Source organism: Eleutherodactylus coqui, chromosome 2, assembly GCF_035609145.1.
Source record: "Eleutherodactylus coqui strain aEleCoq1 chromosome 2, aEleCoq1.hap1, whole genome shotgun sequence".
Lineage (NCBI taxonomy): Eukaryota > Metazoa > Chordata > Amphibia > Anura > Eleutherodactylidae > Eleutherodactylus > Eleutherodactylus coqui.
Genome location: NC_089838.1, coordinates 319,215,885 through 319,236,938, shown reverse-complemented (window position 1 = coordinate 319,236,938; position 21,054 = coordinate 319,215,885). Strand labels below are relative to the sequence as shown.

The 21,054-nt window shown below is 45.9% G+C and overlaps 1 protein-coding gene across 1 annotated transcript in view; it reads right to left on the bottom strand.

Annotated features, from left to right (window-relative positions):
- The window catches only part of LOC136610274 (A.superbus venom factor 1-like), a 193,999-nt gene that overhangs the window by 120,610 nt on the left and 52,335 nt on the right, over positions 1–21,054 (bottom strand). The window contains exons 4-8 of the mRNA XM_066589506.1: positions 17,019–17,089; positions 16,828–16,919; positions 12,325–12,404; positions 10,649–10,736; positions 657–759 (exon numbers count right to left, since the gene is read on the bottom strand). Coding sequence (XP_066445603.1) covers positions 657–759; positions 10,649–10,736; positions 12,325–12,404; positions 16,828–16,919; positions 17,019–17,089 — 434 coding nt within the window. The remainder of the gene's footprint in view (positions 1–656; positions 760–10,648; positions 10,737–12,324; positions 12,405–16,827; positions 16,920–17,018; positions 17,090–21,054) is intronic.

Sequence of the window (21,054 nt, the reverse complement as noted above, 5' to 3'; positions counted from 1 at the left end):
TCCGTGCTAAGGGGCGATGAGTTCTACATTCGGACACGTTAGTTGGAGCACCAGAGTTGTATTCGGATGCAGTTTCTTAACTGCGTAGTAGCTGTTCATCAGATCAAATCTTGACATACTCCTCTGACCCTTTTCCTCTACAAGTTGTTTCCGTCCATGGGATCCCCTTTAGCTGGATGTTTTTTTCCAATCACACCATAATATGTATACTGTCCACACTGCTGAACAAGAAAAACCCACAAAGTTGGCAGCGAAATCCTGGCAGCGGCCAGTGTGACACCAATGACCAATCCTTGTTGGAAGTCGCTCACATCACTGTATTTTCATATCTAATGTGGATTTACACTGAAACTGATCAGCGGGAAACTTTTCACATTATTTTATGCTGGTCACCGGGGTCACTGCTTTAATCTCCATACAGGAAAGTTTCAATTATGAGAGGCTGATGGCTCTAATAAAGTACCCATTCAGTGAATAACATCTTCCACTTTTCATATTAATCGGTCTCAGCCATCACTCAAAGTTGAACATGGCTCACAAGATGCAAAATATTGGGAGCATCTGATCTAGTCGGTCAGTCGCATTACATACAATGGGTAATCGGTTTTCTCAGTTCCTCTCATAGTTGCCTTTTCCCTAAAACTGATCTATCTTACCTCAATCCTCCTCAGTGAGTCTGTGAGACTTTTCTTTTCATCGCCTTTCTTCACCCCAAAGATAACAAAGGCTACACCGTCAACGGGCTTCTTGTAAAGGTACCTAAGTGTTGGAGAAATATCAGGTCTATGTAGGCTGAACACTACATACACTTGTTACTCAGAAAGCAGTTTGTGGTGAAGCAGTGCTCAAATGGACAAGTTTTTACTGTCACATTAAACAAATAGATTTGTACGGACATCTGCTATAAATGTCTGATAGATGCAGGTCCTTCCTTTGGGAAAAAGGGGTCCCTCAACCCTGAACTGACTCGGCTATTTCTGTAACTCTCATGTGAATGAACAGAGCCAGGCACATGTGTGGCCACCTCTTCATTCATTCTCCATCTGAATGTGGTGGCTGGTGGAGTTGAAGAACCCCCATTCACCAAATAGTTGCTGGACCTGGAGGTGGGACCTGCATCTACCAGACATTTATGACATTTCCTGTGGATATGCCATACATTTACTAGCTGGGAAATTGGAATACTTTTTTACGTAGCTCAGCGTGGACATTCTTATAGAGGTTTGTTCACTTGGGTTGGTTACAATATAATATACAATGCATTCGGAAAGTCTTCAAACCCGTTCATAATCCTTTCTACATTTTGTCATGTTATAGCTAGAGATGAGCGAACGTACTCGTCCGAGCTTGATACTCGTTCGAGTATTAGCGTGTTCAAGATGCTCGTTATTCGAAACGAGCACCACGCGATGTTCGAGTTACTTTCACTTTCATCTCTGAGACGTTAGCGCGCTTTTCTGGCCAATAGAAAGACAGGGAAGGCATTACAACTTCCCCCTGCGACGTTCAAGCCCTATACCACCCCCCTGCAGTGAGTGGCTGGCGAGATCAGGTGTCACCCGAGTATATAAATCGGCCCCTCCCGCGGCTCGCCTCAGATGCATTCTGACATAGAGGAGGGAAAGTGCTGGTGATGCTGGAGCTGCTATAGGGAGAGTGTTAGGAGTTATTTTAGGCTTCAAGAACCCCAACGGTCCTTCTTAGGGCCACATCTGACCGTGTGCAGTACTGTTGAGGCTGCTTTTAGCAGTGTTGCACTTTTTTTTTTTTTTGTATATCGGCCGTGCAGACCGTTGCGTCCTCAGTCTGCACTCATTGTACATAGTATAAGGCCAGTACTGGTGAGGCAGGGACAGTGGGAAAGGTGAAAGAGATATACTGTCTATATAGGCAGTGGGCTTTTTCAAACAAATTTTGGGAAATAAACTATATTTGGGCTGCCTGTGACCGTCCTCAGTGTACTGCGTGTCTGCTGGGGGTAGTAGTCCTAATTAATGCGCAGCTAAGCGTTACAGCAGACTTGCGCAAAAGTGTTTCCTGGCTCTGCGGTGTCCATTACATCACCGTCGTCATCCTGTCCACATTGAAACAGTATACATATATACGCTGCCTACAGTATCTGTCTACTGTCTCAGCTCTGCCGTTCAAAAAATAGAAGCAAAATACGTAAGGCCTACTAGTGGCGTCTGGCAACTTGACTGCTTCTGCGCTGTGAATTCCACTATCTCAGTCCTACGCACCTACGTCTCACTGCAGGCGTGCGCAAAATTCTTTCCTGGCTCTGCTGTGCGTTCCGTAAGCGAAGTCAGCCTCCAACCACAGGCCAATAAGCGGCACATTTTATTACAGCGTTCTGTTTCTGCTCTACTCGTAATACACCATGCTGAGGGGTAGGGGTAGGCCTAGAGGACGTGGACGCGGGCGAGGACGCGGAGGCCCAAGTCAGGGTGTGGGCATAGGCCGAGATCCTGATTCAGGTGTTTCGCAGCCGACTGCTGCGGGATCACGAGAGAGGCACGTTTCTGGCGTCCCCAGATTAATCTCACAATTAATGGGTCCACGCGGTAGACCTTTATTAGCAAATGAGCAGTGTGAGCAGGTCCTGTCATGGATGGCAGAAAGTGCATCCAGCAATCTATTGACCACCCAGAGTTCTACGCCGTCCACTGCTGCAACTCTGAATTCTCTGGCTGCTGCTCCTCCTTCCTCCCAGCCTCCTCACTCCATTACAATGACACATTCTGAGGAGCAGGCAGACTCCCAGGAACTGTTCTCGGGCCCCTGCCCAGAATGGGCAGCAATGGTTCCTCTCCCACTGAAGGAGTTTGTCGTGACCGATGCCCAACCTTTGGAAAGTTCCCGGGGTCCGGGGGATGAGGCTGGGGATTTCCGGCAACTGTCTCAAGAGCTTTCAGTGGGTGAGGAGGACGATGACGATGAGACACAGTTGTCTATCACTCAGGTAGTAGTAATTGGAGTAAATCCGAGGGAGGAGCGCACAGAGGATTCGGAGGAAGAGCAGTTGGAACGATGAGGTGACTGACCCCACCTGGTTTGCTAAGCCTACTGAGGACAGGTCTTCAGAGGGGGAGGCAAGTGCAGCAGCAGGGCACGTTGGAAGAGGCAGTGCGGTGGCCAGGGGTAGAGGCAGGACCAGACCAAATAATCCACCAACTGTTTCCCAAAGCGCCCCCTCGCGCCATGCCACCCTGCAGAGGCCGAGGTGCTCAAAGGTCTGGCAGTTTTTCACTGAGAGTGCAGACGATGAACGAACAGTGGTGTGCAACCTTTGTCGCGCCAAGATCAGCTGGGGAGCCACCACCACCAGCCTCACCACCACCAGCATGCGCAGGCATATGATGGCCAAGCAACCCACAAGGTGGGATGAAGCCCCATCAGCGCCTCCGGTTTGCACCACTGCCACTCCCCCTGTGCCCCAACCTGCCACTGAGATCCTACCCCCCCCTCTCAGGACACAGGCACTACCGTCTCCTGGCCTACACCCACACCCTCACCTCCGCTGTCCTCGGCCTCATCGACCAATGTCTCTCAGCGCACCGTCCAGCCGTCGCTAGCGCAAGTGTTTGAGCGCAAGCGCAAGTATGCCGCCACGCACCCGCACGCTCAAGCGTTAAACGTGCACATAGCCAAATTGATCAGCCTGGAGATGCTGCCGTATAGGCTTGTGGAAACGGAGGCTTTCAAAAGCAGGATGGCGGCGGCGGCCCCGCGCTACTCGGTTCCAGTCGCCACTACTTTTCCCGATGTGCCGTCCCAGCCCTGCATGACCACGTCTCCCACAACATTGTACGCGCCATCACCAACGCGGTTACTGTCAAGGTCTACTTAACAACGGACACGTGGACAAGCACAGGCGGGCAGGGCCACTATATCTCCCTGACGGCACATTGGGTGAATTTTGTGGAGGCTGGGACAGAGTCAGAGCATGGGACCGCTCACGTCCTACCCACCCCCAGAATTGGGGCCCCAGCTCGGTGCTGGTATCTGCGGTGGTGTATGCTTCCTCCACTAAACCACCCTCCTCCTCCTCCTCCAACGCAACCTCTGTCTCGCAATCAAGATGTGTCAGCAGCAGCACGTCGCCAGCAGTCGGTGTCGCGCGGCGTGGCAGCACAGCGGTGGGCAAGCGTCAGCAGGCCGTGCTGAAACTACTCAGCTTAGGAGAGAAGAGGCACACGGCCCACGAACTGCTGCAGGGTCTGATAGAGCAGACCGACCGCTGGCTTTCGCCGCTGAGCCTCCAACCGGGCATGGTCGTGTGTGACAACGGCCGTAACCTGCTGGCGGCTCTGCAGCTCGGCAGCCTCACGCACGTGCCATGCCTGGCCCACGTCTTTAATTTGGTGGTTCAGCGCTTTCTGAAAAGCTACCCACGCTTGTCAGACCTGCTCGGAAAGGTGCGCCGGCTCAGCGCACATTTCCACAAGTCCCACACGGACGCTGCCACCCTGCGCACCCTGCAACATCGGTTTAATCTGCCAGTGCACCGACTGCTGTGCGAGGTGCCCACACGGTGGAACTCTACGCTCCACATGTTGGCCAGGCTCTATGAGCAGCGTAGAGCTATAGTGGAATACAAACTCCAACATAGGCGGCGCAGTGGGAGTCAGCCTCCTCAATTCTTTACAGAAGAGTGGGCCTGGTTGGCAGACATCTGCTAGGTCCTTGGAAACTTTGAGGAGTCTACCCAGATGGTGAGCGGCGATGCTGCAATCATTAGCGTCACCATTCCTCTGCTATGCCTCTTGAGAAGTTCCCTGCAAAGCATAAAGGCAGACGCTTTGTGCTCGGAAACGGAGGCGGGGGAAGACAGTATGTTGCTGGATAGTCAGAGCACCCTCATGTCTATATCTCAGCGCGTTGAGGAGGAGGAGGAGCATGAGGAGGATGAGGAGGAGGGGGAAGAGACAGCTTGGCCCACTGCTGAGGGTACCCATGCTGCTTGCCTGTCATCCTTTCAGCGTGTATGGCCGGAGGAGGAGGAGGAGGATCCTGAAAGTGATCTTCCTAGTGAGGACAGCCATGTGTTGCGTACAGGTACCCTGACACACATGGCTGACTTCATGTTAGGGTGACCCTCTAGTTACACGCATTCTGGCCACTACGGATTACTGGGTGTACACACTGCTCGACCCACGGTATAAGGAGAACCTTTCCACTCTCATTCCCGAAGAGGAAAGGGGTTCGAGAGTGATGCTATACCACAGGACCCTGGCGGACAAGCTGATGGTAAGATTCCCATCCGACAGCGCTAGTGGCAGAAGGCGCAGTTCCGAGGGCGAGGTAGCAGGGGAGGCGCGGAGATCAGGCAGCATGTACAGCACAGGCAGGGGAACACTCTCCAAGGCCTTTGCCAGCTTTATGGCTCCCCAGCAAGACTGTGTCACCGCTCCCCAGTCAAGGCTGAGTCGGCGGGAGCACTGTAAAAGGATGGTGAGGGAGTACGTAGCCGATCGCACGACCATCCTCCGTGATGCCTCTGCCCCCTACAACTACTGGGTGTCGAAGCTGGACACGTGGCCTGAACTCGCGCTGTATGCCCTGGAGGTGCTTGCTTGTCCTGCGGCTAGCGTCTTGTCAGAGAGAGTGTTTAGTGCGGCTGGGGGAATCATCACGGATAAGCGTACCCACCTGTCAACCGACAGTGCCGACAGGCTTACACTCATCAAGATGAACAAAGCCTGGATTTCCCCAGACTTCTCTTCTTCACCAGCGGACATCAGCGATACCTAAACAATACGTAGGCTGCACCCACGGATGGAAGCATCGTTCTCTATCACCATCAAAAACTGGGACCTTTTAGCTTCATCAATCTGTGTATTATATTCATCCTCCTCCTCCTGCTCCTCCTCCTGAAACCTCACGTAATCACGCCGAACGGGCAATTTTTTTTAGGCCCACAAGGCTCAGTCATATAATTTTTGTAAACAATGTTTATGTGTTTCAATGCTCATTAAAGCGTTGAAACTTGCACCTGAACCAATTTTTATTTTTACTGGGCTGCCTCCAGGCCTAGTTACAAATTAAGCCACATTAACCAAAGCGATTAATGGGTTTCACCTGCCCTCTTGGTTGGGCATGGGCAATTTTTCTGAGGTACATTAGTACTGTTGGTACACCAGTTTTTTGGGGCCCTCGCCTACTGTGTAATCCTATTAATTTTTAGCCCACCTGCATTAAACCTGACATTACCTCAGCTGTGCTGGGCACTGCAATGGGATATATTTATGTACCGCCGCTGGGTTCCAGGGAGCCACCCATGCTGTCGGTCCACACGGAGTTGTAACTGCATGTGTCCACTTCTAAAGAACCCCAGTCTGACTGGGGCATGCAGTGTGGGCCCAAGCCCACCTGCATTAAACATCACATTACCTCAGCTGTGCTGGGCACTGCAATGGATATATTTATGTACCGCCGGTGGGTTTCTGGCACCTACCCATGCTGTCGGTCCACACGGAGTTGTAACTGCATGTGTCCACTTCTAAAGAACCCCAGTCTGACTGGGGCATGCAGTGTGGGCCCAAGCCCACCTGCATTTAATCTGACGTTAGCTCTGCTGTCCAGGGCACTGCAATGGGATACATTTATGTACAGCCGGTGGGTTCCAGGGAGCCACCCATGCTGTGGGTGCACACGGAATTCCCATTGCGGAGTTGTACCTGCCTGTGACTATTTATAAAAAACCGCGGTCTGACTGGGGCATGCAGACACCTTGACAGAATGAATAGTGTGTGGCACATAGGTTTCCCATTGCTATGCCCACGTGTGCAGCTCCTGATGGCGGTGGCACAGGATTATATTTCTCATTGCTTCTGTACAGCATTGTGGGCTATCGCCCCGCCCCTTTTAAAGAGGGTCGCTGCCTAGCCGTGCCAACCCTCTGCAGTGTGTGCCTGCGGTTCTTCCTCATGGCAGACACACTTATAAATAGACATGAGGGTGGTGTGGCATGAGTGCAGCTGAAGACTGCGCAGGGACACTTTGGTGTGCGCTGTGGACACTGCGTTGAGCGGGGGGGGGGGGGGTTGGGCAGTATGTAACCCAGGAGAAGTGGCAGCGGAGTGTCATGCAGGCAGTGATTGTGCTTTGTTGGAGGTAGTGTGGTGCTTAGCTGAGAGCTTTTCAGAAGTAAAAGTTGTTGGGAGGGGGGGGGGCACTCTTGCCGCTATTGTGGCTTAATAGTGGGACCTGGGAACTTGAGATGCAGCCCAACATGTAGCCCCTCGCCTGCCCTATCCGTTTCTGTGTCATTCCCATCACTTTCTTGAATTGCTCCGATTTTCACAAATGAAAACCTTAGCGAGCATCGGCGATGTACAAAAATGCTCGGGTCGCCCATTGACTTCAATGGGGTTCGTTATTCGAAACGAACCCTCGATCATCGCGAAAATTTCGTCCCGAGTAACGAGCACCCGAGCATTTTGGTGCTCGCTCATCTCTAGTTATAGCCTTTAAAATAAATTAAGTTTTTCCTTATTCTGCACCCAGTACCCCATAATAGCACTTTTGGCAGTAATTAGAGCCTCCAGTTTTCTTGTTTATGATGCCACAAGGTTTACAGAACTGGATTTGGGGATTTTCTGCCTTCTCTGCAAATTCTCTTAAGCACTGTGAGGTTGGATGGGAGCCAGCTGTGGGTAAAAGAAATGAAAAAGGAGGGTGGAGCAAGACCCAGTGAGGGTAGTGGAATATTTATGGAGTACACAGAGTTTTCAATGATTGAGTATTTTGAATGGTGGAGGTGCTGCCAACCAGATGACGCTCCACCAGTGTGGGCGTAACTGTAGCAAAAAGGATGTGAAAAGAACTGGTATGGAGGCGCAACACTCTAAGCTACTAGAAGATGTAGATCAAAGTCCAATGTGTGATGCTGAAAGCACTTCTTTTTTATTATTTTTTCAGAAATTAAAAACCAGCAATGGAATACGCGTTTCGGGGAAGAACCCCTTCGTCAGTTCGGCTGGATAGGACTGTGTGATAAGTACAAATAGATAATGGAGGAGTGATTAACAAAGAAAGGGGAGGAGAGGGGAGAGGAAAAAAAAAAATCATATACATAATGAAGTCTCACAAATGTGTCAATAAGAACAATAAATATATGATGAAAGCATCGATCTGAACAGTGATAAAATATATATGAGACAAAAAACATAAAAGAATATGAGCATCCGTACATGTAAATTAACATGAAATGTATACAAAACAAATATCTGTTAAAATAGGATGAAGACAATCCTGAGTAAAATACCAATCTTAAAAGTACCAATATGAGAGCGGATGGACTCAAAATCGTGTGGTTGCTTTCAGCTGAATGGAATGACTACAGAAAGCAACCACACGATTTTGAGTCCATCCGCTCTCATATTGGTACTTTTAAGATGGGTATTTTACTCAGGATTGTCTTCATCCTATTTTAACAGATATTTGTTTTGTATACATTTCATGTTAATTTACATGTACGGATGCTCATATTCTTTTATGTTTTTTGTCTCATATATATCTTATCACTGTTCAGATCGATGTTTTCATCATATATTTATTGTTCTTATTGACACATTTGTGAGACTTCATTATGTATATGAATTTTTTTTTTCCTCTCCCCTCTCCTCCCCTTTCTTTGTTAATCACTCCTCCATTATCTATTTGTACTTATCACACAGTCCTATCCAGCCGAACTGACGAAGGGGTTCTTCCCCGAAACGCGTATTCCATTGCTGGTTTTTAATTTCTGAAAAAATAATAAAAAAGAAGTGCTTTCACCATCACACATTGGACTTTGATCTACATCTTCTAGTAGCTTAGAGTGTTGCGCCTCCATACCAGTTCTTTTCACATCCTTTTTGCTGGGAGCCAGCTGTGGGCAGCCATTTTCAGGTCTCTCCAGAGATATTTCATTGGGTTCACGTCAGGGCTCTGGCTGGACCACTCAAGGACATTCGCAGAGTTTTCCCTAAACAACTCCTGTGTTGTCTTGGCCATGTGCTCATGGTCATTGTCTTGTTGGAAGGTAAGCCTTCTACCCAGTCTGAGGTCTTTTGTGCTCTGGATCAGATTTTTATTAAGAATATCTGTGTGCTTTGCTCCATTTAGCTTTCATCAATGCTGACCAGTCTCCCTGCCCCAGTTGCTGAAAACACTCTCATAGCATGATGCTACCACGACTATGCTTCACTGAACTGATGGTATTAAGCAGGTATTGAGCAGAGCCTGGTTCCTCCGGATATAACGTTTAAAATTCAGACCAAACAGCTTAATCTTGGTTTCATCAGATCAGAAAATCTTGTTTCTCACAGTCTGAGAATTCTGTAGTTGCTTTTTATCAAGCTACAGATGGGCTTTCACATGTCTTTTACTGAGGAAAGGCTTCTTTCTGCCACTCTGCCATAAAGCCGAGATTGGTTGAGGCTGCAGCGATGGTTGATCTTCTGGAAGTATCTCCATCTGTACAAAGGATCTTTGCAGCTCAACCAGAATGACCATTGGGTTCTTGGTCACCTCTCTTTCCAAATCCCTACTCCCACGATCACTTAGTTTGGTGGGTCGGCAGCTGCAGGAAGAGCCCTGGTTGTTCTAAACTTCATCCATGTAAGAACCATGGAGAACGCTGGGCTCTTGGGAACTTTCAGTGCAGCAGAAATGTTTTTGTAGCCTCTCCAGATCTGCGCCTCCACACAATCCTGTCTCGAGCTCTACAGGCAGTTCTTTCCTCCTCATGACTTGGTTTTGGCTCTGATATGCATAGTGAGCTGTCAGACCTTATTTAGACACGGGGGGGGGGGTCTTTTAAAATTATGCCCAATGAACTGAATTGACTGCAGGTGATTCCAGTGAAAGTGTAGAAACATCTCAAAGATGATCAAGAGAAATGTAAGGCCCCCGAGTTACGTTTCAAGTATAACACCAATAGGTGTGAATACTTCTGTCAATGTGAAATGTTAAGGCTCATTTACACCCAACGATTCTCGCTCAACATTCACACAAAGCCATCTTTTCAGCAATAACTGTTGCGTCTAAATGCTCGGATATCGTGCAGTTTTCGTGCACGAGTCGCTTCTTGCACAATTCTAGTTTTCTTGAATTGAGCAATGAACTCTTATCAGTGATGCAGGCTGTTATCACAGTTGGCAGCACTGATAAGATTGTTACAGCCTAGTAGTTCACAGTGGGAAGCGAGCTGTAAGTGCAGAGAACAATACAGCTGTTTGGTTATGCAGAACAGTTATATTGTTCGCCAAGCGATAACGGCGGTGTCTTGCTCCGCCTGCATAGCTCTTTAGTACCTACTTAGATACTATATACTATGCAAAGATGAACGCTCAAAACTGTCACTCAAACTATCGCTTGAGTGACTTTTGAGCAATCATCTGTCAGTGTAAATGGGGTCTTAGCTTTTACTTTTTAAAAAATCTACAGAGATTTCTAGTTTCTACTTTGTCTTTATGGGGTATTAAGTACAGAATGATGGGGGAAAACTTTTTTTTTTTCAATTTGCACAAAGCTACAACATAACAAAAAGTAAAAAAAAAAGTTAGGGGATCTGAAGACTTCCCAAATGCAGTCTGCATCAGCCGAGTTCTCCAATCCATAATGTTGGTCTTTATGTTACTACGATCACACATTTACTTACTGACTTGCAATTGTGACAGAAAATGTTTTATCATCCAGGTACATGAAACTTTTCTCCGCCTTTATGGTAACTTCAAAACTTGGTAACACTGGGGGGAAAATACAGCTGCATCAATAATTGGCTCTTATTATATGTTACCGGATCCCACCGCCCTTTATAATGCTCTAAATAACAAAATGCAATTCACAATATCTATTTAGCTGAGAGTCAGGTAACATTATAGCCACCATTAGAGTGCGATCACACATCGCAATTTGACATCAGTATCCGTATGCAGATTTTGTTGCGGAGTTTTGTTCACATTTCACTTGTTGCATTTCAATGAAGGAAATCCACAGTGAGAAGCCACAATGTCTCCTGTACTCAGTCTTGTCTTTTATTCTATTTTGTCTTTCTTCCTCCATTTTGTGTATTCTTTTCTCAGTGTTTTTCCATTGCTATGTCCTTAGCATGTATCCAGGCAGTCAGAGGAATTCAAGGTCATTTTAGAAGGCCTCCTGAGGTACGCCCAATTAATTTTCTCCTATACCAGATTGAAACTACATGCAACCCCCAGATAAAAGGGTGGAAGAAAACTGAGTGATTAAAAGCTGGGCTTTGCTTAGAAACATATATTCACCTGCATAATTAGTCTGTTTAGTAAAATAGATAAAAAAATAGTTCTTTCTATTTATATATAAATCTCTCTATATAGATATATAGCTATATCTCCATATATCTTAAGATGAATGTATTTAACTAATGAACTTTTGCTAATCACTGTCAGAAATGCCTATACATTAACCAACTAATGATTTTAGAGATAGATATGTAGTATGTGACGAGAAAGTAACTCAGGAAGCTTCTATTTTAACTATTTAACAAACCCAGAAACAGTTAGTATACAGGCTGCACAGGACCCGAGGGGAGTTCTGCCCGCAGCCCGACGTTACTGCAGAGGCTGAGCTTTAATAACCGATGATAGTAAATGAATTGTAATAAGTTATTCATATGTATCAGTAAGGCGTCCTCTAGCCTGGTTTTCAATGTCTTTGTCTAAAACGTATAAATACTTCTGTCAGTTAACAAATAAAGGGGAATCAGTCGATTACATAGAATGCTGAGTGACCAGCCAGTGATTCTGCGAGCGGCTCGTACGTCACCCTTGAATTTGGAATACAAGAATATACCTGTAGCCCTTCACTGCCCTGACACCGCGACGAATGCAGCATGTCTATTTTCCGCTGCGGATTGTCTCCGCTGTAAGTGAATGTGGTTCTGTAAAGCCTTCACCCACTTCATACTGCGCATTGTTGCTGAATTTAGCAAACCTTCCACAGTCAAAATTCTGCAACAATTCCGCTGTGTGAACTCACCCTTGAAGATCTTGCAGAAGAATTCTCCAAGTTGTTCTAAACCTATTAAGACTACTTTAGCTTATTTTTGACAATGGTATAACCCAATATCCAGATGCAGGGGTAGCAATCATTTACATAACTGGCACATAGTATTGGCTCAATGTGCAGCATTGCTGTTAACCTGACATTTAACACGTGATAACTTACCATTTGCTATATCTGTATACCATCATAACTGGACATACCTGCCAAACTGAACTATAGAAAACTAGTTTGAACCCCCCGTATAAAATGGGGCCAGATTGCTAATCCTCAATTTCACCTGCAAATTCTCCTTACCATATTCTTTCACTTCAAAGTGTGCAGAGAACCCCTCGTGTGAGTTGTCATAATGGGCTGTGATGTTCCAGGTGCCAATCCTGCAAGGAAAGGAAACTCCGTCAGCATTTAGACTTAACTGACTACTTCAGCTTAATTTTGGTCCCAATATGGAGATAACATGGAGAGTCTATTCATCTTGTATATCTGGACTTCTCTAAAGCATTTGACACCGTGCCGCATAATAGGCTGATATATAAAATGAGACAGCTCGGATTGGGTGAAAACATGTGTATCTGGGTAAAGAACTGGCTCAGAGATAGAAAACAGAGGGTGGTAATAAATGGTTTGTACTCTGATTGGGCCACTGTCGCTAGAGGGGTGCCACAGGGTTCAGTATTGGGCCCCATTCTGTTCAATATATTTATCAACGACCTGATAGAGGGTCTGCACAGTAAAATATCAATATTTGTAGATAACACAAAATTATACAATTTAATTAATGCAACGGAGGACAATGTGCGGCTACAAACGGACCGAGATAAGCTGGGGGCTTGGGCAGGAAAATGGCAAATGAAGTTTAATATTGATCAATGTAAAGTTATGCACATGGGCAGGAGAAACGGATGTCACCAATATACACTAAATGGGGTACTGCTAGGGAAAAGGGAGATGGAAAAAGACCTGGGGGTACTAGTGGACTGTAGACTAAACTGGAGTAACCAATGCCAGTCAGCTGCTGCAAAAGCTAATAAAGTCTTGGGGTGCATTAAAAGAGGTATAGGGGCGAGGGACGAGAACATTATTCTTCTACTATATAAGGCACTTGTCAGGCGCCACATGGAATACTGCGTACAGTTCTGGATACCGTTGCCCAGAAAAGATGCTACAGTGCTTGAGGGGGTTCAAAGAAGGGCAAGTAAACTAATACCTGGAATGATGGGACTGGAATACCCAGAGAGGCATCAAAACTGGGATTATTTACCCTGGAAAAAAAGCAGTTAAAGGGCGATCAAATAACTATATATAAATACATGAGGGGACAATACAAGGATCTCTCCCATGATCTGTTTATACCCAGGACTGCAAAGATAACAAAAGGGCATCCGCTACATCCAGAAGAAAGCAGGTTTCATCGCCAACACAGAAGGGGGTTCTTTACTGTAAGAGCAGTGAGACTGTGGAACTCTCTGTCTGAGGACATGGTGATGGCAAAATCCATAGAGGAGTTTAAGAGGGACTAGATGTCTTTCTAGAGCGCTATGAGATTACAGGATATAGACATTAAATAACCAGCGGGGTTGTTTACCCGGGTCTTGGAGCCAGGTACGAACTTTCAAATCTTAATTCAGGGATTATTCTGACTGCCATTATGGAGTTGAGAAGCAATTTTTTCCCCCCAAATAGGCTAAATTTGCTTTTGTCTTATTGCGTTTTTTTTTCCGTTCCTCCGGATCAACAAAGTAGGGATGGAAACAGGCTGAACTACATGGACATTTGTCTTCTTTTAGCCTAACATACTGTGTTACTTTGGTGCCCCAATGACAATCCTCCCTAATTTATTAGAGCCCCTGTCCCTTTCACGTCTGGAGCTTCCCTGTATGGACATTAGACCCACAACCCTTGAGTGACAAGTTTTCTGTGGATCAGTTTCAGTGTAGATCCACATTAGATAGGAAAATCCAGCAATCAGACTGACTTCTAAGAAGGTCTGGTCATCGGTGCTAGACTAGCCGGGGACAGGATTTCACTGCCAACCCTGTGGAGTTTTCTTACGCATCTATGTAGAGAATATATTGAGAATGTTGTGATCAAGGGAAACATTCAGCCAAAGGGGATCCTGCAGATGGAGACAACTTTTTTCCAAAATGTGTCCGAGGAGGATGTTAAGAATTGCCCTGACCATCAGGTGCTGCACAGTCAAGAGAAGCCAAATACAACGCTGGTGTTCTAGCTAACATGTCTGCATGCACAATTTGCCATCCTTAGCATGGATTGGCTAAAACAGCAGCTGGCCAGTTCTGGTGCCATTGTGTATAAAGAGAAACAGAAAAACGAGACTCCAGTGGACAAAAGAGCAAAAATTGGATCACTGAGCAATGCAAAAATATCGCCTGGTCAGATGAATCCAGATGTCTGTTGCATCGTGCTGATGGAAGGGGCAGAATATGGCAAAAGCAACAAGAGTCAATGAACCCTTCCCGTCAGGCTGGTGGAGATGGACTAATGATGTGGGAAGGTTCTCTTGGCGCACCGTGTGTCCTCTGATACCCGTGGATGGACGCCACAATGATTGTTCTGAAGGCCAAAAGAAGAAGGTACCATGTGTTACTAATAAAGTGGCCTTTCAGTGTTTGTGCCTGCAGCGGATCAGCAGATGTTCTAGCATGAATGATATCTAATGTATGAAGACTGGTGAGGCTCAGGTGACAAAGTAAAGGAGAAAACATAGTAAAAGTACTGTTAATCAGGTTCCCAGAATGAAAGAGAGTGGGAAAACAATTTGACATCGATCTTTCCTGTTTCATTAATTGCAGATAGACCTCTGTCATTAAGGTTCTTTAGGTATTTGGATATGTCTTGGATGTAGACCTCTATTCATCTTTGAAACCCGCTGTGGATCGAGATTGTTAATCAACCCTCATCCCAATGTTTTATACTACACTGTGGACTTGAGCATTTGACCGAGTAGCATACATAAAGACCCAGTATCTCCAATTCCTCCCACACGTTAGTGCAAATGTAGTCTGGACAACCGTTTTGTACATTGTGTCCCTAATCTGACTTTGTGGTTGTTCCACTCCCTGTCCCAACCATCAACTTCTCTGATGAGGAAAACTATAGTGAAAATACTCATTTTAGGGTGCCCATTGAAATCTGTTGACTCCTATGGTTATTGAAAGTCAAGCATCATGCTAGTCATAGACTTGGTGAAGGTCCCAAACATGGAAACAACTCACAATAATCCATCATGCTCCAGCAGAAAATATGCAGCATACTTGAGATATTGACCTCCCTTCCCTTAAAACTAGTTGCAAAATGTAAAAGTATCTACACAGGAGTGTAAGAGAATGAAGATGTGTTGGTCACATGATACAAGTTTATATTACTTAGGAACATAAGATCACATAAATGGATTTTCTGGGATTGAAAAAAGAAACTGTATGGGCATGGAGAGATTGAACATAGAAAAATAAAACATTTTCGGTTAAGGACAGGAGTCCTACTCCCTGCTACGCCGATCCGGGAAGAAGCTGATGTGGTCATATGCCACTTCACAGGCCTCCACAGTCATTCTGCCATCAACAGCATGTTATTGCTGAAACTTGTGATTGGCTAGCTGGTCGCATGCACAATAAACAGTATGTAGCCCCCTCGATTTCTTCTAATATTAAAGCAATTGGGATTGCTGTGCTGGACCAGGGAGACCACAAAAAAAATTGAGAAGGACTTGTTTTTCTAGTTTTAGCTTTTCCTTGCCTATGTAATTTTTTTTCACCCCCCAGAAAAAAAACCTTGAATATAGATTGGTGTGAAAACCAAAGAGGAACTGTCAGTTCTTCCTACATGTAAACACTTGTATTCTTCATGAAATAACAATTCTTAGAGCTTCATGATCCATTCTTATTCCTCCTGTACATTTATGAATACATTGACATCTGGGTGTTACCAGTGGGAGGTGTGTCCTAGCACACTGAGACTGTCCAATCAGTGCTACAAGTGTCGGACTATGTAGGGACACACCCCTTACAGAAGTTGGGTGGTAACACCTAATTGTTAATTTATTCATAAACATTCAGGAGGAATAACCGAGAAACGGCCCAATGCAGAGTCCTGAGGAAAGATGATGTAGAATTATTATCTCACAGCAAATACAGGTATTTCATAAAATATTCATGTCAGGATGGATGACAGCTTCTCTGTAATATTTGTACAAAAAAAAAGAATAAAATAGGTCAGCACTACCAAATAGAAATATATCCCAACAGAAATCTATAGGTGCATGTTAAACCATGGCTGCAACATACAGTAGAAGCAGAAACCAAAAATGGCAACAGCACGCAAAATGAATTTACTATCAGAGGTATACATACCTATAATCAATACTCTAACCACATTAAATAATGCAAGGTTCTTGGTATATAATACATTGGCCCATCTACCAACGTCCAGGTGACCGCACTCAGATGGGTCCTAACATTAATACCAGGTGGTGTATCTTAACCTAGGAAAGTTGGGTTCCTACCACTCAGAATGCTCCTGGGAACCAGGGAAGGTAGGATACCAATCATATGCTTCAGTAGGAGGGACAGAAGGCAAATGGGCGGCAGGTGTGCACGACCAAGTGAAGGCAGCCAAAACTTCACAATATTTGTTTAAAAAAAAATGTTACCACCTGGTATTAGCGTTAGGACCCATCTGGTTTCTGCTTCTAGCTTCTCTTCAATATCATTCAAGCTTCCAGTTGTAATATAAAAGAAATCTCTGCAGCGCAAAGTAGTCTTGTGTCACTGTTTTTCGTACTTTGCTAGTTCAGACAGATCATAGCTCTTCAATATAATGCTGGATTTAGCGGGGAACAATAGATTTTTTAATGTAACGATCCCATCTGGGTTCTGGGAAAGAAACAAAAGAACATTAAAGAAAAGCAAAAAGGAGTCACATAGATTAAGTAACAAGTCGAGTGTAATGGAGCGCTCACGGAAAAGACTTACCCTAATCTCAAGGATTACTTTCTGTTCTGTCCGTTGCATCAGGAAGTTCAGAGGGTAAATACGGCAGAGAACTGATGAAACAGAAGGTCGCCTATTACTGCAAGAAATGGGCCACAGAGAAATACATGCTGTATGCTATCTCTATGGATTTCTGACTCCTACATCTGTAATCATTACCTATGTCCATTAATCAGTACCAGCTATAGGCTAGATGTGGAATCTCCCGCCATCATAAGAAAAAAAAACTATATATTTTGCACTGATAGGCAGTCTGTATTCTTTTTGTGCAGAAAAGCAGCAAGATGTCAGCATAGTCACACCAGAACAGATCAGGATGAAATGTAGTACCAGAACCAAGCTCACAACATAAATAGAGCCCCAGCAGCAAGCTCAGTATATAAATACAGCCCTGGAGCCAAGCTAAATACATAAATACAGCCCCAGAACCAAGCGTACAACATAAATAGAATAGCAGAACTAAGTGATTGTGTTATGGGATGCTGATAGGCTGACAGCAGTGCTTCAGAACATCAGAAGGAGAATCAGGGGAGGAAACAAAAGCAGGAGGTGGAGGATTCATGTAGCTCCATAAGCAACTGCCATACTGAGAAAGAAGATCATCTGGCCAAGCGGATCGAGGCGGAATGTTAAACGAACCATGCAGACATAAAGGAACAGAGAACATGTGTCATTTACATGTTTCAGGCAAGCGTGTTGCCCTTAATCGTAGACATTAGGCACATGTGAGTAACACATATATCACAGACAGCCAATGGGATGCTTGAAAAAAGAACACATGACCCCAGAGGCAAGATACAATTACAAGGAAACAAAAATAAATAACTAATAATGCAATAAAAAGTCCATTCGTTGCTTCGAAGTGTGGTACGGGGACTTATAAGCTATTGTTTCTCTGTTACCGGCCCGAAGGCTAAAGCATAATAAATATATATTGTTCTGTTACACATAAGTATAAACGTAATTATAAGTATCTAACAAATGAAATCTAGCTACTGTATACTAATTTCACCTTTTCTTTAAGTTCCCTAACTATAAACATGTGTATGCAATCTCCTTTCTCAAGAATGTAAACTTTTGCTGTGTGACGTAAGTTGGTCGTCAAGAAAACGGGGCACTGTTGTACCAGGAGCTTGCCCAGGTGCTGATTCCGTACCCCTCCCCTCTGTACTTATGGAAAGCTGAAGAGCGGAGTGTAAACTGGATGTTGGGATGCAGCGATGATCCCGCTGCTGCCCTCCTTAGCTGTGCCTACCACTACTTTCTGTACATGTCACTAGTATAAGAGATAAGATGAACCAATAAGCATTAGCTTCTAATAAGACTGCCTACCTAGTATTTAAGAATCTGTTGTGTATCACAAGTCAGTCTGGATTTGAGAACCTTTATGTCTCCTAGACTCATTAATGTTGACATTGAATAAATCTTCATTTCCTATGTCCTGGGTGTCATATTGGATGTCGGCTCCTATTTCAATACCATGCGGTTCATAAGTTTGCAAAATATGCATCAAAAAATGCCTCTCTATCAATAAACTTGCGGTGCAGTCGGCTGCGCGGCCGATCGCAGCTATTAACCCTTTAAATGCTGCTGCCAATTCTGACAGCGGCATTTAAAAACGATGTTCGGGGGTCCCGGACGGCCCCCAGCAGTGAGATCGCAGGGAGCTGTACAGGTGTCATGGCAAGCGGGGCCTTCTGAAACACCCCAGGGCTGTCTTAGCAGACTGCATATTAAAGGGGTTGTCCCGAGGCAGCAAGTGGGTCTATACACTTCTGCATGGCCATAATAATGCACTTTGTAATGTACATTGTGCATTAATTATGAGCCATACAGAAGTTATAAAAAGCTTTATACTTACCTGTTCCGTTGCTGGCGTCCTCGTCTCCATGGTGCCGACTAATTTTCGCCCTCCGATGGCCAAATTAGCCGCGCTTGCGCAGTCCGGGTCTTCTTCTTTTCTGAATGGGGCTCCGTGTAGCTCCGTGTAGCTCCGCCCCGTCACGTGCCGATTCCAGCCAATCAGGAGGCTGGAATCGGCAATGGACCGCACAGAAGCCCTGCGGTCCATGGAGACAGAGGATCCCGGCGGCCATCTTCAGCAGGTGAGTATGAAGACGCCGGACCGCCGGGATTCAGGTAAGCGCTGTGCGGGTGGTTTTTTTAACCCCTGCATCGGGGTTGTCTCGCGCCGAACGGGGGGGGGGTTTAAAAAAAAAAAAAACCCCGTTTCGGCGCGGGACAACCCCTTTAAGCCGTTCCCGTGGGGTGGCTTGATAGACTGCCTGTCAAATCACAGTATGATGTAATGCTATAGAATTACATTAGTACTGCATTACATCATACTCCTGGAGCGATCAAAGCATCGCTAGTTGTGGTCCCCCAGGGGGGTTAAAAAACAGTAAAAATAAGATCAATAATGTTTTATTAATTGTAAAGGAAAAAAAAGTGTTAAAAGTTTAAATCACCCCCTTTTTCCAGATCTATAATAAAAAAAAAAATCTAAATCATAAAAGAAAAATACATATTTGGTATCGCTGCGTCGTAAAAGTCCGATCTATCAAAGTATCGCATCATTTACCCCACATGGTGAATGTCGTCTGAAAAAAAATAAATAAATAAAGAATGCCAGAAATGCACTTTCAGTCACCGTTTCCCAGAAAAAAATGCAATACAAAAGCAATCAAAAAGTTGTATGTATTCCAAAATGGTACCAACGGAAACTACAGGACGTCCTGCAAAAAATGGGCCCTCGCTAAACTACATCGACGGAAAATAAAAAAAGTTATTGCGCGCAGAAGATGCAGCAGATAATTTCAAAAAATTTAATGTCTGAAAAAAAAGTAGTACAGAAAAAAAAACTATACAAGTTTGGTATCGTAGTAATCGTACCGACCCATAGAATAAAGTTATCATGTAATTTTGGTTGCTGTTTGTGCGCCATAGAAACAAGACGCACTGAAAGATGGCAGAATGTCGGGGTTTTTTTCATTTTACTCCACTTTGCATTTTTAAAAAGTTTTTCAGTACATTATATGGCCGTGATGGCGAACCTATGACACGCGTGTCAGCACTGACATGCGTAGCCATAGTCAGCCGTTCACCCCGTTAGTGAATACTGGCAGGGGCCGTGGCCCCCCTGCTGGTATTCACTAACCAGCGCTACTAGCAGCACTGATCCCGATGCACACTGTGATGTCAGTGTGCAGCCGGGATCCTCCTCCCCTGATGTCTCCTACCAGCACTTGGCTGAATAGGGCCGAAGTGCTGATGAAGATGTTTAGATGCTTCCGCGAGAGCGTCCGGTGGAGGAGGCGTCCGGCAGCTTGATAAAGACTAACCTAGTCGAAAGGTAGCCATTTTTATGGAGCAATAAATCTTTTTTCTATTTTACTACACCATTGATGCTGCTACTTCATTGCTGACAGCAGCACACTGACGTCATAGTGTATGCCAGAGATCATCACTGCTAGCGGCGCGGAGGGCACAGGAGGAGCGGAGCTTCCAGTAAGTGGAGGAAGTAAGTATATGGGTCTTGGGGGGCACTGTCTCTGCTGGGGGGCACTGTCATTGCTGGGGGCCACTGTAGGGGGGGCACTGTCACTGCTGGGGGCTGCTGTAGGGGGCCAATGTCACTGCTGGGGGCCGCTGTAGGGGGCACTGCCACTGCTGGGGCCGCTGTAGGGGGCGCTGTCACTGCTGGGGGCCGCTGTAGGGGGCACTGTCACTGCTGGGGGCTGCTGTAGGGGGCGCTGTCACTGCTGGGGGCCACTGTAGGGGGCACTGACACTGCTAGGGCTGCTGTAGGGGGCACTGTCACTGCTGGGGGCCGCTGTCACTGCTGGAGGACGCTGTGGGGGGGGGCGCTGTCACTGCTGGAGGCCACTGTGGGGGGCGCTGTCACTGCTGGAGGCCGCTGTGGGGGGGCGCTGTCACTGCTGGAGGCCGCTGTAGGGGGCACTGCCACTGCTGGGGCCGCTGTAGGGGGCGCTGTCACTGCTGGGGGCCGCTGTAGGGG